The 16,176-nt window shown below is 50.4% G+C and overlaps 2 protein-coding genes across 7 annotated transcripts in view; one reads left to right on the top strand and one right to left on the bottom strand.

Annotated features, from left to right (window-relative positions):
- Positions 1-6,542, bottom strand: part of wfs1b (Wolfram syndrome 1b (wolframin)) — a 54,443-nt gene extending 47,901 nt beyond the window's left edge. Inside the window, exon 1 of the mRNA XM_072495535.1 lies at positions 6,059-6,542. Within this exon, the coding sequence (XP_072351636.1) occupies positions 6,059-6,164 (106 nt within the window). The 5' untranslated portion in view covers positions 6,165-6,542. The remainder of the gene's footprint in view (positions 1-6,058) is intronic.
- A 45-nt stretch (positions 6,543-6,587) lies between these two features.
- Positions 6,588-16,176, top strand: part of LOC140408398 (uncharacterized) — a 94,244-nt gene continuing 84,655 nt past the window's right edge. For 5 of the 6 annotated variants that reach the window (XM_072495540.1, XM_072495538.1, XM_072495539.1 and 2 more), the window contains exon 1: positions 6,588-6,956. In XM_072495540.1, the coding sequence (XP_072351641.1) occupies positions 6,673-6,956 (284 nt within the window). In that variant the 5' untranslated portion in view covers positions 6,588-6,672. The remainder of the gene's footprint in view (positions 6,957-16,176) is intronic. The other variant, XM_072495543.1, reaches the window with a different exon arrangement.

Below are 16,176 nucleotides of genomic sequence, written 5' to 3'. Positions count from 1 at the left end.
TCAGCCCCTCGAGCCTACATCATTTAATAAGATCACGGCAGATTACACATGTTCCATTATTGGCCGTCGTGCCTCCAGTTGCCCAGGCCTTAAACTCTGGAATTCCCTCGCTAAGTCTCTCCATCTTTTAACCTTTCTTTTCACCTTAAAGCCAACCTCTCTGGCCCTTCTTGGCTTTCTTCCCTCATATCTCCTGAGGTAGCATGGTGTAGCTGCTCCCGTGAAGTAACTTGGAATGTTATAATATATTGAAGGCGCTGTATAAATGAAAATGGAGTAATAGAGGTTTATTACTAACTGGGAAGGTGTGACCGATTAGATTTTAGAAATGGATTATGAGTAGTATTTCTACTATTTTCTATGCATACAGCATGTATGTGTGGAATATACATAATAACATTATTTTGATGATATATTAGATGCATGTTCCACAAGCATGAAAGCCACACAACGCAAGTTCTGTAATTGGAAGTTACAATACTCAAAAGGATGGGATCGGCACCCAAGGTTTGTTTTAGTTGTTCGTATTTTGGGCGTGATTCCAGCATTCATTCTTTGACATAGTGCTGCTACATTTTAATTACTACTGCTGCTTGCAGCTATCCCTGCCAAGCAATGAGCTGTTATGGTATGTCATGTTCATCTGCTTTGCATCCACCCTCACATATCCACTGTCGTTCATCTGAAACTGCTCTGTGATTCCAGCATCCAACCACAACTATACTGACCCCTCTGTCTGTTGCCCTCCACTTTTCCCTCTAGAAGAGGTATGTTGAGCCTTTTAGCTCTGATCAAATGGCAAAGGTGCAGATATTTTCTTTTCTGGATGTCACTTAAAAAAAAAATTTTTTTTTTAAAAATTCTCCTTTTTCACATTTTCTCCCACATTTACACCCATCAACAATAAACAATAATCAGCAAGATATGTCAATCCCTAGAATAACAACGATCCCATCCGCCCACCAACCCCCAAACCTCAGCCCACATGTTTACATGTTACCCCCCCCGCAACGCTCACACACATCCTCTACTCCTTCAAAAAATCGGCTCATCCACGCCCTCGTGAGGTGCACTCTATATACCACCTTCAGCTGTATCAGCCCCAACCTCGCACGAGGTGGAGGCATTCACTCTCCGGAGCACCTCACACCAGACCCCCTCCTCTATAACCTCTCCCAGCTCTTCCTCCCACTTTGCTTTGATCCCTTCCAGTGGTGCCTTATCCTCTTCCAAAATGGCTCCGTACACCGCCCCCTTCTCCAATCCCCTTGTCGTCAACACCTCCTCCAGCAATGTGGAGGCCGGTTCCTCTGGGAAGCTCTGTATCTCCTTCCTGGCAAAATCCCAAACCGGCATGTACCTAAACACTTCTCCCTGCTCTAGCCCATACTTCACTTCCAGCTCCCTCAATCCTGCAAACCGACCCCGAAGAATCTTTTAGCGTCTTAATCCCCTTCTCTTCCCATTTCCGAAAACTTCCATCCCACCTCCCTGACTCAAATCTGTGGTTCCCCCGAATCGGCATTTCCCTTGACCCTAACCCCAACCCGAAGTGTTGGCGAAACTACCTCCAGATTTTCAATGAAGCTATTACCGGACTCCCTGAATATTTCCCCGGAGCTATCGGGAGCAGCGCCGTTGCAAGTGCCTTCAGCCCCGACCCCCTGCACAAACTCTCCTCCATTCTGACCCGCTGAGAATCCACCCCTCTGACCCAGCTCCGCACTTTCTCCACATTCGCCGCCCAGTAGTAGTACAAGTTCGGGAGACCCAAACCCCCTGCCTGCCTTCCCCTCTGTAGCAGCACCTTTCTCACTCTGGCCACCTTCCCTCCCAATATGAATGAGGCAATCCTTCCCTCAATCTCCCTGAAAAAAGACGTTGGCAGGAAAATCGGTAGGCATTGAAAAATAAACAGGAATCGCGGCAACACATTCATTTTAACCGCATGTACCCGACCTGCCAGTGACAGAGGAAGGCCGTCCCACCTTGCCAGATCGGCTTACACTCTCCCCACCAAACTAGTGATGTTGTACCTGCGAAGCCTCCCCCACTCCCGGGCAACCTGCACCCCCAGATACCTAAAATGAGTCCCTGCTCTACGGAATGGCAGACCCCCCACCCCTGCCCCCACCCCCGGCCGAGACACCACAAAGTACTCACCCTTGTCCAGGTTCAACTTGTACCCCGAGAAAGACCCAAATACCCGCAGTAGCTCCAATATTCCTCCTATCGACGCACTCGGCTGGATGTCACTTTTTAAGCGTTCTTTATGTTTTTGCAATTTCAAAAACCTCTTCAATTGTCTTATAGTCTGTGTACAAAATGTTTAGTCCACATCTTTGCATCCATATTTCAAAATACTTCTATTGTCTTCCGCAGTTCTTTATTTATTATCCAGGTTTCTGAGGCATACAGGGAAGTGGATGGAACGTAGCATCTTATGAATTTTTTCCTTGTTACAAACTTGAGTTTTGTTGTTGTTGACACATCCTCTATCTTCACAAAATTACTTCTGGATATCTCCATGGTTCTCATTTTGGCGTTGCACCTACCACCTTCAGTTATCTTTTGTCCGAAATAGACAAGCATATCTACTTGTTCTAGTGTGACACAATTACAGGCTACCTAATATTTGTAGTGTTTTTAATTTTGTTGTGCCTTTTATTGGTGTGTGCCTATCTTTTTAGCACTTACAAATTATCACATTCTTTTATCGTCAAGGTGTTCACAGGGAAGACAGCATTACATTAGATGACAACAAAGAAACCATCCATTCATCCTAAATGGTCCGTCAGGTAGTTATACTCCTTGAAATGTATTGAATGGTTCTGATGAAATACTTCTCACGGCTGCAGATTTGAAATGAAATGAAAATCGCTTGTCACAAGTAGGCTTCAATGAAGTTACTGTGAAAAGCCCCTAGTCGCCACATTCCGGCGCCTGTTCGGGAGGCTGGTACGGGAATTGAACCGTGCTGCTGGCCTGCTTTAAAAGCCAGCGAATTAGCCCAGTGTGCTAAACCAGCCCCTTTCACAGTCCTATTGCTATCTGAATAAAAAGGAGCATCATTTAGATTGCTAACATTCACCCTTTCTCTCCACAGATGTGGCCAGACCAGCTGACTTATTTCAGCATTTTCTGTTTTTATTCCAAGTTCTCTATTGGACTTAAGTATTAGAAATTGCCTTATATTCATGGGCCCTGGTTCTAGTCTTCCCCCACAGCTAGATGCAGCTTTATAGGGCAGCACAGTAGCTTCACAGCTCCAGGGTCCCAGGTTTGATTCCCGCTTGGGTCACTGTCTGTGCTGAGTCTGCACGTTCTCCCAGTGTCTGCGTGGGTTTCCTCCGGTTTCCTCCCACAGTCCAAAGATTTGCAGGTTAGGTGGGTTGGCAGTGGTAAATTGCCTTTAGTGTCCAAAAAGATTGTGTGGGGTTACTGGGTTGCAGGGATGGGGTGGAGGTGTGGGCTTTTTCCAGGAGCCGGCGCAGACTCGATGGGCTGAATGGCCTCCTTCTGCACTATGAATTCTATGATTCACTATTTTTCAAGTGAGTACACTTTAAAATTACTTTATAGGCTGCAAAGTGGTCATCAAAAGTATCATGTAAATAATGGAAGATTTTTTTGTTTAGGTCTTTAAGATTAGGAATAGGGTAGATGTGGGCACAAGAGCAGGTCAGAGGCTGAGACTGCTACGGTGAGTAACTTACCACCCGACTCCCCAAAGCCTGTCCACCATCTACAAGGTGTGGCGTTGTTTGTGTTGCTAAATTCAGGATGGTTGGCGTAGTGTTCACAAGGACTACAAATAGCTTTTAAATTGAACAAAGCTATACATTTATGAACACGACTTAATTGGATTTGACACTTACTCCTATATAATATAGTTGATAATTAACATATAATCTACACTCATCTACTACTAATCTCTACACTATTTCATTAACTATGATCTGCTCTTACTCACACTATCTTTCCTTCCGTCTGTACTCTAGCTTTCTCCTCAACCTCTCCCCCACAATGTGGAGATGCCGGCGTTGGACTGGGGTGGGCACAGTAAGAAATCTTACAACACCAGGTTAAAGCCCAACAGGTTTGTTTCGAATCACTAGCTTTCAGAGCGCAGCTCCTTCATCAGCTGACTGAAGAGGTGGGTTCCACAACCACATATACAGACAACATCAACGATGCAAGACTTCTTACTGTGCCCTCCCCCACAAGGCATCAATGCTGTATATAGTTGTCCACCAAGCACCTTCTAGTGGTTGATTTAAACATTACATTAACCCTTGCAGTTCTTTACATTTTTGATAATGTCACACAAGGCACAAGAGTGTGATGGACTACTCTCCACCTGTCTCGATGAATGTAGCTCCATTAACATTTAAGACTCTCGACATCTTCCCGGGCAAAGCAATCCGTTTGAATGTGTCCCTCCCCACTGCTCAACACCCGCCACCACACGCAGTTGGCAGCAGTGCGCACCATCTACAAGATGCACTGCGGCAACTCACCAAGGCACCTCCAACAGCACCTTCTGGAAACTACCTCTCCATTCACCTGAGGAAGGAACAGTGCTCCGAAAGCTAGTGATTTAAAACAAACCTGTTGGACTTTAACCTGGGTGTTGTAAGACTTCTTACTGTGATCAGATAGAAGGACAATGGCAGCAGATGCATGGGAACACCACCACCTGCAAAGCCCCCTCCAAGCCACACACTATCCTATCTTGGAACTATATTGCCTTCGCTGTCGCTGGGTCAAAATCCTGGAACTTCCTCTGCAAACACTGTGGGTGTACCTATGCTACATGGATTGCAGCAGTTCAAGTAGCCTGCTCACCAGCACCTTCTCAAGGGTAATAACGATTGGGCAATTAAAACTGGCCCAGCCAGCAACAACCCGTGAAAGAATTTCAAAAAAACCATCCGATCAACTCCCAGCCTTCTTGTTTTTAGAGAAAAATGAGTCCCAGCCTGTGATTTTGCATCTGCTCAAACATAGATAGAAAATTAGAGCCTAAAACGCACTCTCCTTTGTGACACGACAACCCACCTTTTCATCTCTTAAATTGATCTATAATATCAACTAACATTATTTTTTAATAAGTCAATTGCAACAACTGACTTTTACATCCAGCATTCTGAGCTTTCTAATCTCCTCTTCATGTAAAGATGCAAATCTGCCTTTTCACTTTAATAAACTTTATTAGTGTCACAAGTAGGCTTACATTAACACTGCAATGAAGTTACTGTGAAAATCCCCTAGTCGCCACAACGTTCAGCGCCTGTTCCGGTACACTGAGGGAGAATTCCGAATGTCCAATTCACTGAACAAGCACGTCTTTTAGGACTTGTGGGAGGAAACTGGAGCACCCAGAGGAAACCCACGCAGACACGGGGAAAACATGCAGAATCCGCACAGACAGTGACCCAAGCCGGGAATCGAATCTGGGTCCCTGTCGCTGTGAACCTTGTGCTGTGGGCTGTTTCTAATTTCTTTAATGCAAGTTACATTCTGATGGCCACTCTCACAAAAATGGCATTTCACGCAGGATTATTTCTGGAATAATTTGGCTTTGGAAACTCAGCTATTTAGCCTGCACAATTGCAATCAAAAATTCATAACTGATTAATGAGAAGCAATTTTGCACAAAATTGCAGCTTCAACTGGCGGTGTTGTATTATCTGTAAATTCACGAATGCCTTCAATTTCTACCAACTGGGAATTCTGCTGCTTGCAGCTCAACGACGAGCAATGTAAATAATGTCTGAAACATAATCACAGATGTATCAACAGAACATAATTTAAAACATACCACACTTTCGTCCTGTCAAGAAATCCACACAACTCTTTTACCTCCGCAAGTTGCACTGCAAAGATGTGCCACCCTATGTACTTTAAACTAATCCCAATTCATTGCCTACAGCCACTTGGTTCACCCACGCCATTCAATGTTGTGGCTGCGACAGGGACAATTAGCAAACGAGTTTCCCGCCCCTGGGATTTGTAACCGCACAGCAAGCGCTGATTGACCGGAGTGCATACTGACCGTCCTGTGGTATCGTGCGGGCTGACAACGCGAGCTGCGATCCGTCCCCCGTGGCGTTGAGCTGCGACTTGCCCTGCTGCGGACTGTGGAGTTGCTGTGCCTGCATCTCCGCCGGGGTGTCGCTGCTGCAGTCTGACTGACGCCCGCGCGCGCAGCGGCACGGCCCCGCCCCAGGTAATGACCTCACCGGGCGACGTTCCGATTGGTCGATGAGCCGAGCCGCAGCGTTCCAACGCTTCCCTCTAACGTCAGCACGCAGCGACGACGTTGGCAACCGTTGTCCTCAACCGCCGGAGAGGTTCTTTCCCTCCTCCACAATTGAATTCTTGAGCGCAAATAAATGTTTATTGAAAACGCTGAACTTCCTGTTGCGTGTCGAGGCAAGATCAAGTGCCCTGATTTGAGGCCCGGGAGGGGTGGTGTTTTGTTTGGAGATAACGCGGAGGGAACGAAGGTTGTTGGCGCCGTCCGAACGGCAGAAAGTTCCTACGACGCAGCAAACAGCACTGGGAAGGCCGGGCTCCGCGCATGCGCGCGCCCGAACCCTCCCCGGGGGAGTTCTGATCCGATTGGCTGGCGCAGGGCTCGCGCTCGGTCCCGGCCCGCGCGTGCGCATGGAGGTGGATTCGGAGGAGATGGAAGGAGTCGGCTGCGCACAGGCCTTGCAGCGGGCCGACTTCACTCTGTCCCCCTTCGCCACCGTTCAGCTGAGCAGGAAAGCGGCGCCCGCCGCTGCTGGCAGGACGGACCCGGCCTCTTGCTCTGCCAGCAGCGGAGGAGGAGGACGCAGTGGCGCCGTGACGGCCTATAGCGGCAACAGCGCGGGCGGGGACTCGGCCCCTTTCATCGAGAGCGTCCCGGTCACTGTCTCCTTGGAGAATCTGGATGGTCAGCACAGGTACTGGGGGCGGGGGGTCTTACTGCACCACTGCACAGCACTGAAACCCGCCCTTTGGCCCTGCTAGTCTGTGCTGGCTGCACCGTCATGCCATCTACCTCATTCTCTCTCATCTTGTTAGTTTATAGAATCACTACACTGCAGAAGGAGGCCAATCGGCCCATCAAGTCTGTACCGACCCTCTGAAGGAGCACACATCTAGACCCAATCCAATCCTCCACCTGTGATCCTACCTCCGTGCAATTTAGCATGGCCTATCTACCTAACCTGCACATCTTTGGACTGTGGGAGGAAACCGGAGCACCTGGAGGAAACCCACGCACACACGGGGAGAATGTGAAAACTCCACACAGTCCCCCGAGGTTGGAACTGAACCTGGGTCCCTGATGCTGAGAGGCAGCAGTGCTATCCACTGTGTCGCCCTGAAGTTGTAAGGAGTGAGCAAATATAGCTTGTCACAGTTTAAAACAAGAGGTGAGGTGAGGGATGCCGTTAGTGTCCCTGCTGATTTTACCTGCAGGAAGTGCTGCCATCTCCAGCTCCTCCAAGACCGAGTTAGGGAACTGGAGCTGGAGTTGGAAGAACTTCGGATCATTCGGGAGGCAGAGGGGGTCATAGATAGCAGCTTCAGGGAATTAGTTACACCAAAGATTGGAGATAGATGGGTAACTGTAAGAGGGACTGGGAAGAAGCAGTCAGTGCAGGGATCCCCTGCGGTCGTTCCCCGAGAAACAAGTATACCGCTTTGGATACTTGTGGGGGGGGGTGGGGGGCTTACCAGGGGTAAGCCATGGGGTACGGGCCTCTGGCACGGAGTCGGTCCCTGTTGCTCAGAAGGGAAGGGGGGAGAGGAGCAGAGCATTAGTAATTGGGGACTCGATAGTCAGGGGCACAGATAGGAGATTTTGTGGGAGCGTGAGATACTCACGTTTGGTATGTTGCCTCCCAGGTGCAAGGGTACGTGATGTCTCGGATCATGTTTTCCGGGTCCTTAGGGGGGAGGGGGAGCAGCCCCAAGTCGTGGTCCACATTGGCACTAACGACATAGGTAGGAAAGGGGACAAGGATGTCAGGCAGGCTTTCAGGGAGCTAGGATGGAAGCTCAGAACTAGAACAAACAGAGTTGCTATCTCTGGGTTGTTGCCCGTGCCATGTGATAGTGAGATGAGGAATAGGGAGAGAGAGCAATTAAACACGTGGCTACAGGGATGGTGCAGGCGGGAGGGCTCTTTCTGGGGAAGGTGGGACCTCTACAGACAGGATGGTCTACATCTGAACCTGAGGGGCACAAATATCCTGGGGGGGAGATTTGTTGGTGCTCTTTGGGGGGGGTTTAAACTAATGCAGCAGGGGCATGGGAACCTGGATTGTAGTTTTAGGGTAAGGGAGAATGAGAGTATAGAGGTCAGGAGCACAGATTTGACGTCGCAGGAGGGGGCCAGTGTTCAGGTAGGTGGTTTGAAGTGTGTCTACTTCAATGCCAGGAGTATACAAAATAAGGTTGGGAGTCTTCTATAGGCCTCCAAATAGTTCTAGGGATGTAGAGGAAAGGATGGCGAGGATGATCCTGGTTAAGAGCGAAAGTAACAGGGTAGTTATTATGGGAGACTTTGACTTTCCAAATATTGACTGGAAAAGATATAGTTCGAGTACATTAGATGGGTCGTTTTTTGTACAGTGTGTGCAGGAGGGTTTCCTGACACAATATGTTGACAGGCCACCAAGAGGCGAGGCCGCGTTGGATTTGGTTTTGGGTAATGAACCAGGCCAGGTGTTGGATTTGGAGGTAGGAGAGCACTTTGGGGACAGTGACCACAATTCGGTGACGTTTACGTTAATGATGGAAAGGGTAAGTATACACCGCAGGGCAAGAGTTATAGCTGGGGGGAGGGCAATTATGATGCCATTAGACGTGACTTGGGGGGGATAAGGTGGAGAAGTAGGCTGCAAGTGTTGGGCACACTGGATAAGTGGAGCTTGTTCAAGGATCAGCTACTGCGTGTTCTTGATAAGTATGTACCGGTCAGGCAGGGAGGAAGGTGTTGAGCGAGGGAACCGTGGTTTACCAAAGAAGTGGAATCTCTTGTTAAGAGGAAGAAGGAGGCCTATGTGAAGATGAGGTGTGAAGTTTCAGTTGGGGTGATGGATAGTTACAAGGTAGCGAGGAAGGATCTAAAGAGAGAGCTAAGACGAGCAAGGAGGGGACATGAGAAGTATTTGGCAGGTAGGATCAAGGAAAACCCAAAAGCTTTCTATAGGTATGTCAGGAATAAGCGAATGACTAGGGAAAGAGTAGGACCTGTCAAGGACGGGGATGGGAAGTTGTGTGTGGAGTCTGAAGAGATAGGCGAGATACTAAATGAATATTTTTCGTCAGTATGCACTCAGGAAAAAGATAATGTTGTGGAGGAGAATGCTGAGCCCCAGGCTAATAGAATAGATGGCATTGAGGTACGTAGGGAAGAGGTGTTGGCAATTCTGGACAGCTGAAAATAGATAAGTCCCCGGGTCCTGATGGGATTTATCCTAGGATTCTCTGGGAGGCCAGGGAAGAGATTGCTGGACCTTTGGCTTTGATTTTTATGTCATCATTGGCTACAGGAATAGTGCCAGAGGACTGGAGGATAGCAAATGTGGTCCCTTTGTTCAAAAAGGGGAGCAGAGACAACCCCGGCAACTATAGACCGGTGAGCCTCACGTCTGTAGTGGGTAAAGTCTTGGAGGGGATTATAAGAGACAAGATTTATAATCATCTAGATAGGAATAATATGATCAGGGATAGTCAGCGTGGCTTTGTGAAGGGTAGGTCATGCCTCACAAACCTTATCGAGTTCTTTGAGAAGGTGACTGAACAGGTAGACGAGGGTAGAGCAGTTGATGTGGTGTATATGGATTTCAGCAAAGCGTTTGATAAGGTTCCCCACGGTAGGCTATTGCAGAAAATACGGAGGCTGGGGATTGAGGGTGATTTAGAGATGTGGATCAGAAATTGGCTAGCTGAAAGAAGACAGAGGGTGGTGGTTGATGGGAAATGTTCAGAATGGAGTTCAGTTACAAGTGGAGTACCACAAGGATCTGTTCTGGGGCCGTTGCTGTTTGTCATTTTTATCAATGACCTAGAGGAAGGCGCAGAAGGGTGGGTGAGTAAATTTGCAGACGATACTAAAGTCGGTGGTGTTGTCGATAGTGTGGAAGGATGTAGCAGGTTACAGAGGGATATAGATAAGCTGCTGGGCTGAGAGGTGGCAAATGGAGTTTAATGTAGAGAAGTGTGAGGTGATTCACTTTGGAAGGAATAACAGGAATGCGGAATATTTGGCTAATGGTAAAGTTCTTGAAAGTGTGGATGAGCAGAGGGATCTAGGTGTCCATGTACATAGATCCCTGAAAGTTGCCACCCAGGTTGATAGGGTGGTGAAGAAGGCCTATGGAGTGTTGGCCTTTATTGGTAGAGGGATTGAGTTCCGGAGTCAGGAGGTCATGTTGCAGCTGTACAGAACTCTGGTACGGCCGCATTTGGAGAATTGCGTACAGTTCTGGTCACCGCATTATAGGAATGACATGGAGGCTTTGGAGCGGGTGCAGAGGAGATTTACCAGGGTGTTGCCTGGTATGGAGGGAAAATCTTATGAGGAAAGGCTGATGGACTTGAGGTTGTTTTCGTTGGAGAGAAGAAGGTTAAGAGGAGACTTAATAGAGGCATACAAAATGATCAGGCGGTTAGATAGGGTGGACAGTGAGAGCCTTCTCCCGCGGATGGAAATGGCTGGCACGAGGGGACATAGCTTTAAACTGAGGGGAAATAGATATAGGACAGAGGTCAGAGGTAGGTTCTTTACGCAAAGAGTAGTGAGGCCGTGGAATGCCCTACCTGCTACAGTAGTGAACTCGCCAACATTGAGGGCATTTAAAAGTTTATTGGATAAACATATGGATGATAATGGCATAGTGTAGGTTAGATGGCTTTTGTTTCGGTGCAACATCGTGGGCCGAAGGGCCTGTACTGCGCTGTATCGTTCTATGTTCTATGTCACGAGGCCACAGACAGTGAGAGGGGGTATAGGGCCGCCGAATTTGAAGGTTAGACTTTGGAGGTTACACTGGAAGTCTAAACCTAGGAGTGTGGCCGCGCAGAGGTGAGGAAGGATGTAGAGACAGAAATTTTTGAACTCCCTTCTATGTAAAAGGGAGAGGAATATGAGTGGGGTTGGTGGTGGTTGGCCAAGTGGCACTAGGGAGAAACTGCTCAGGTGGCACTGTGACAAGGGAGTCAGTCACTCGGCCAACCATCTATTTTGAGGCACCAACCAGTTTGGTTTCGACTGCAGGGGCTGGATTCAACAACCACTTAATTGATACAGCAACAACTTGTATTCATTTATTTTATGCTTTTAAGATAATAAAACCTCCCAAGGAATGGGCGGCATGGTGGCGCAGTGGTTAGCACTGATGGCGTTGACGTCCCAAATTCGATCCCGGCCCTGGGTCACTGTCCGTGTGGAGGTTGCACATTCTCCCCGTGTCTGCGTGGGTTTTGCCCCCCACAACCCAAAGATGGGCAGGGTAGGTGGATTGGCCATGTTAAATTGCCACTTAATTGGAAAAAAATGAATTTGGTACTCTAAATTTATTAAAAAGGAAAAAAACCTCCCAAGGTGCTTCGCAGATGTATTATATAATGAAATTAGAACCCAGGTCACATAATGAGATATTAGCGCATAGATGAGCGAAAGCTTTAATCAAAGAGGGTTTTTTTAAAGATTTAGAGAGGTGTAGGGAGGGAATTCAGAGTTAGGACTTGAGCAGTTGAAGGCCTGGCCATCAGTGGTGGAGCAATTAAAATTGGGGTTGCTCAGGAGGCCAGAAACACATTTTCTGGTTGATTGTGTGACTGGCCGAGATTACAGAGGTGGGGAAGGTGAAGCTGTGGTGTGAATTGAAAACAAAAACGAGAATTTTAACATCCAAGATGTTGCTCAACTGTGAGCCAAGTAGGACAAGCGAGTACAGGGGTGATAGGTGAATGGTACTTGGTGTGAGTTAAGACCGGGGAAACAAGAGGTTTGGATAGCCTCAAGTTTATGATGGATGGAATGTGGGATGTTCGATAATCAAGTATAGAAGTAATAAACTCGCGGATGTGTCTTTTAGCACCAAATAAGCTGAAAGTTGGAAGTGGGTATAGATTGAGGATAGTGCGATTCAAGCCCAACAGACATGCTGTTAGGTAATTTGGACATTCTGAATTCTCTCTCTTGTGTACCAGAACAGGTGCCGGAATGTGGCTACTTGGGATTTTTCACAGTAACTTCATTGCAGTGTTAATGTAAGCCTATTTGTGACAATAAAGATTATTATTATTAGTCTCGGGAGTCAAGTATTGCACCACAGTTGCAAACAGACTATTTAGAAAATTTCCGCTCATTCAGTATTGGATATTGGGCATGCAGTCTAATAATTTAGCAGCGGCTTCCGGTTGCGGCTATGCTGAGCTAAGTCGCACGTTCGGCAGCTCCCGCCAGAAACGGATCTTTGGGCTCTTTTTAGGGGCCCCAGCGGTACTTGTTCAATGGTTCCCAGTGTGGGAAGGTGACTGTACGATTTCCCCGGCACTGTATGGATTGGACCAGGAGTGGAGCGGTGAAAAAAGTAATTCTGGTGCAGCGAAAAGTGCAAGGGAGGAAAGCCAAGATGGCGGCGGGTGGAGACCAGGCAGCGTGGGCGGAGTGGTCGCAAGAGCAGCAGGAGTTTCTCAAACGCTGCTTCGCGGAATTGAAAGCAGAGTGCTGGAGCCGATGAAGGCTTCGATCGACAAGCTGGTCGAGACCCAGAAGGCCCAAGTGGCGGCGATCCGGGAGGTGCGGCAGAAGGCCTCGGAGAACGAGGACGACATATTGGGCCTGTCGGTGAAGGTGGAGGCGCACGAGGCGCTGCATAAGAAATGGCAGGAGAAGTTCGAGGACGTGGAGAATCGGTCGAGGAGGAAGAACCTGTGGATTCTGGGTCTCCCGGAGGGAGTGGAGGGGTCGGATGCTGGAGCATATGTGGTCACGATGCTGAACACGTGATGGGCGCGGGTGCCTTCCCGAGGCCCCTGGAGCTGGATGGGGCCCACTGAGTCCTGGCGAGGAGGCCCAAGTCTAACGAGCTGCCGCGGGCTGTATTGGTGCGGTTCCACCACTTGGTGGACAGGGAGTGTGTCCGAAGATGGGCAAAAAAGGAGCGGAGCAGCAGGTGGGAGAATGCAGAGGTCCGTATATACCAGGACTGGAGCATGGAGGTGGCCAAGAAGAGGGCATGGTACAATCGGGCTAAGGCGGTTCTGCATTGGAAGGGGGTGAAATTCGGGATGCTGCAGCCGGCGCGACTGTAGGTCATGTTTAAGGACCGGCACCATTAGTTTGAGACGCCGGAGGAGGCGTGGACCTTTATTCAGGCCGAAAAGTTGGACACGGACTGAGGGTCGGTTGTGAGGGGAGGTCGCGGGGGGCTACTGTGGTTGCTATGCTTTGGGGGATGTTCTGTTCTGTATTGTTTCCTTGGGTCCTGGGTGGGGTAGGGTGAAATGGTTCGAAGTGAGGGTTTTGTGAGAGTGTGGGCGTTGGTGGTTGGAAGGATGGGGCCCCGTTGGGGGGATGGGAGGCCCGAGGTGGGGGAGCTGGGATTAGGCCGCAAAAGGGAGCTGCGCCAGAGAGGGCGGGGCCGGTTTGATGGAAAGCGCGGGCTTTTTCCCGCGCTAGGGAAGGAAGCGGGCAGGGCCGGGGGGAAGGGCGGTGATGGAGAGGAGAGCCCGCTGATGGACAGGGGGGGGACGGGGACCGCCACACTGGGGGGTCGATGGAGTGCCGGCGCGCGGCCGGGGTCAGCAGGATCAGCTGACTTACGGGAGTGGTATGGGGGAGCAACGCAGCTATGGGGGGGGACCTAGTTTGGGGGGGAGAGGGGAACTGGGTTGCTGCTGCATTGGCCAAAGGGGAGCTGGAGCTCGGAGAGAGAGTCGGGGCCAGGGTCTGCCGCTGGGGGGAATGGAGAGTGTGGGAGGCGTGGGCACGTGGCTGGCCTAGAAAAGGGGATGGCTAATCGGCAGGGGGGAGGGGCGGGAAGCCCCCTGAACCGGCTGATAACTTGGAATGTGGGAGGTCTGAACGGGCCGGTCAAGAGGTGTTCGCGCACCTGAAGGGACGGAAGGCAGATGTGGTTATGCTCCAGGGGATGCATTTGAGGGTGGCAGATCAGGTTAGGCTGAGAAAGGGGTAGGTGGGGCAGGTTTTCCACTCGGGGTTGGACGCAAAGAATTGAGGGGTGGCGATTTTGGTGGGGAAGCGGGTGTCGTTTGAGGTGCTGAACATCGTGGCAGACAATGGAGGTAGGTATGTGATGGTGAGTGGTAAGCTGCAGGGGGCGCGGGTGGTATTAGTGAATGTATATGCCCCAAATTGGGACGATGCCGGATTTATGCGGCGCATGTTGGGCCGGATTCTGGACCTGGAGTTAGGGAGCTTGATAATGGGGGGGGGACTTCAACACGGTACTGGATCCAGCATTGGACCGGTCCAGGACGGGTAAGAGGCCGGTGGCGGCCAAGGTGCTGAGGGGGTTTATGGACCAGAAGGGAGGAGTGGAACCATGGAGGTTTGTCAGGCCGGGGGCCAGGGAATTTTCTTTTTTTTCCACGTCCATAAAGCCTACTCCCGGATAGACTTCTTTGTTATGGGCAGGGCACTAATCCCGAGGGTGGAGGACACGGAGTATTCGGCCATAGCCATCTCCGACCATGCCCCACATTGGGTGGAGCTGGAGCTAGGGGAGGAGGGGGACCGGTGCCCGCTGTGGCGCCTGGATGATGGCTTGCTGGCGGATGAGGAGGTGAGCGGGTGGATCCAGAGGTGCATTGAAAGCTGTCTAGAGGCTAACGATAATGGGGAGGTGCAGGTGGGGGTGGTCTGGGAGGTGGTGATTAGGGGAGTGCGAATCTCCACTAGGGCCCACAAGGAGAAGAAGGAGAGGAGAGAGAGGGAGAGATTGGTGGGGGCGATTTTAAGGGTGGATAGGAGGTATGCAGAAGTACCCGAGGAGGGACTACTCCAGGAGCGACGAAGCCTCCAGGCCGAGTTCGACCTGTTGACCACCAAGAAGGCAGAGGTGCAGTGGAGGAAAGCGCAAGGGGCGGTGTATGAGTACGGGGAGAAGGCTAGCCAGATGTTGGCACACCAGCTTCGGAAGCGGGAGGCAGCGAGGGAGATTGGGGGAGTTAGGGATAAAGGGGGGAACACGGTGCGGAGTGCGGTGGGAATAAATGGTGTATTTAGAGACTTTTATGAGGGGCTGTATAGGTCTGAGCCCCAGATGGAGGAGGGGGGGATGCATCGATTTTTGGATCGGCTGAGGTTCCCAAGGGTGGAGGAGGAGCAGGTGGCTGGGCTTGGGGCACCGGTAGGGCTGGAGGAGCTGACTAAAGGGCTGGGGAGTATGCAGGCGGGAAAGGCACCGGGGCCAGATGGGTTCCCAGTGCAATTTTACCGGAAGTACATGGACCTGCTGGGCCCTCTATTAGTGAGGACTAATTCCAGCACTCAGGATCCAGGATAGGGTGCTCTCGGGGGGGGGGGGGGGGGGGGGGGCAGGGTCTCGGCGATCTACCAGGAGATGCAGGAGGAGGAGGAGACCTCGGTGGAGGAGCTAAAGGGTAAATGGGAGGAGATAGACGAGGGTGCGTGGGCGGAAGCCCTGGGTAGGGTTAATTCTTCCTCTTGCGCCAGGCTTAGCCTGATTCAATTTAAGGTTCTTCACAGAACGCATATGACAGGGGCGAGGCTGAGCAGGTTCTTTGGGGTGGAAGACGGGTGTGGGAGGTGCTCGGGGAGCCCAGCAAATCACACCCACATGTTCTGGGCGTGCCCGGCGCTGGAAGGGTTCTGGATGGGTATTGCGAGGACGGTGTCTAAGGTGGTGAACACCCGGGTTAAGCCGAGCTGGGGGTTAGCACTATTTGGGGTATCGGACGAGCCGGGGGTGCAGTAGGTGAAAGAGGCCGGTATTCTGGCCTTTGCGTCCCTGGTAGCCGGGCGGAGGATTCTGCTACAGTGGAAAGATGCGAGGCCCCCAAGCGTGGAAGCCTGGATCAGCGACATGGCAAGGTTCATTAAATCGGGGAGGATAAAATTTGCCTTGAGAGGGTCTGTGCAAGGGTTCTTCAGGCGGTGACAACCTAGACTTTCTA

This window comes from Scyliorhinus torazame, chromosome 3 (assembly GCF_047496885.1).
Source record: "Scyliorhinus torazame isolate Kashiwa2021f chromosome 3, sScyTor2.1, whole genome shotgun sequence".
Taxonomy (NCBI): Eukaryota; Metazoa; Chordata; class Chondrichthyes; order Carcharhiniformes; family Scyliorhinidae; genus Scyliorhinus; species Scyliorhinus torazame.
This window is presented reverse-complemented; position numbering and strand designations above follow the sequence as displayed.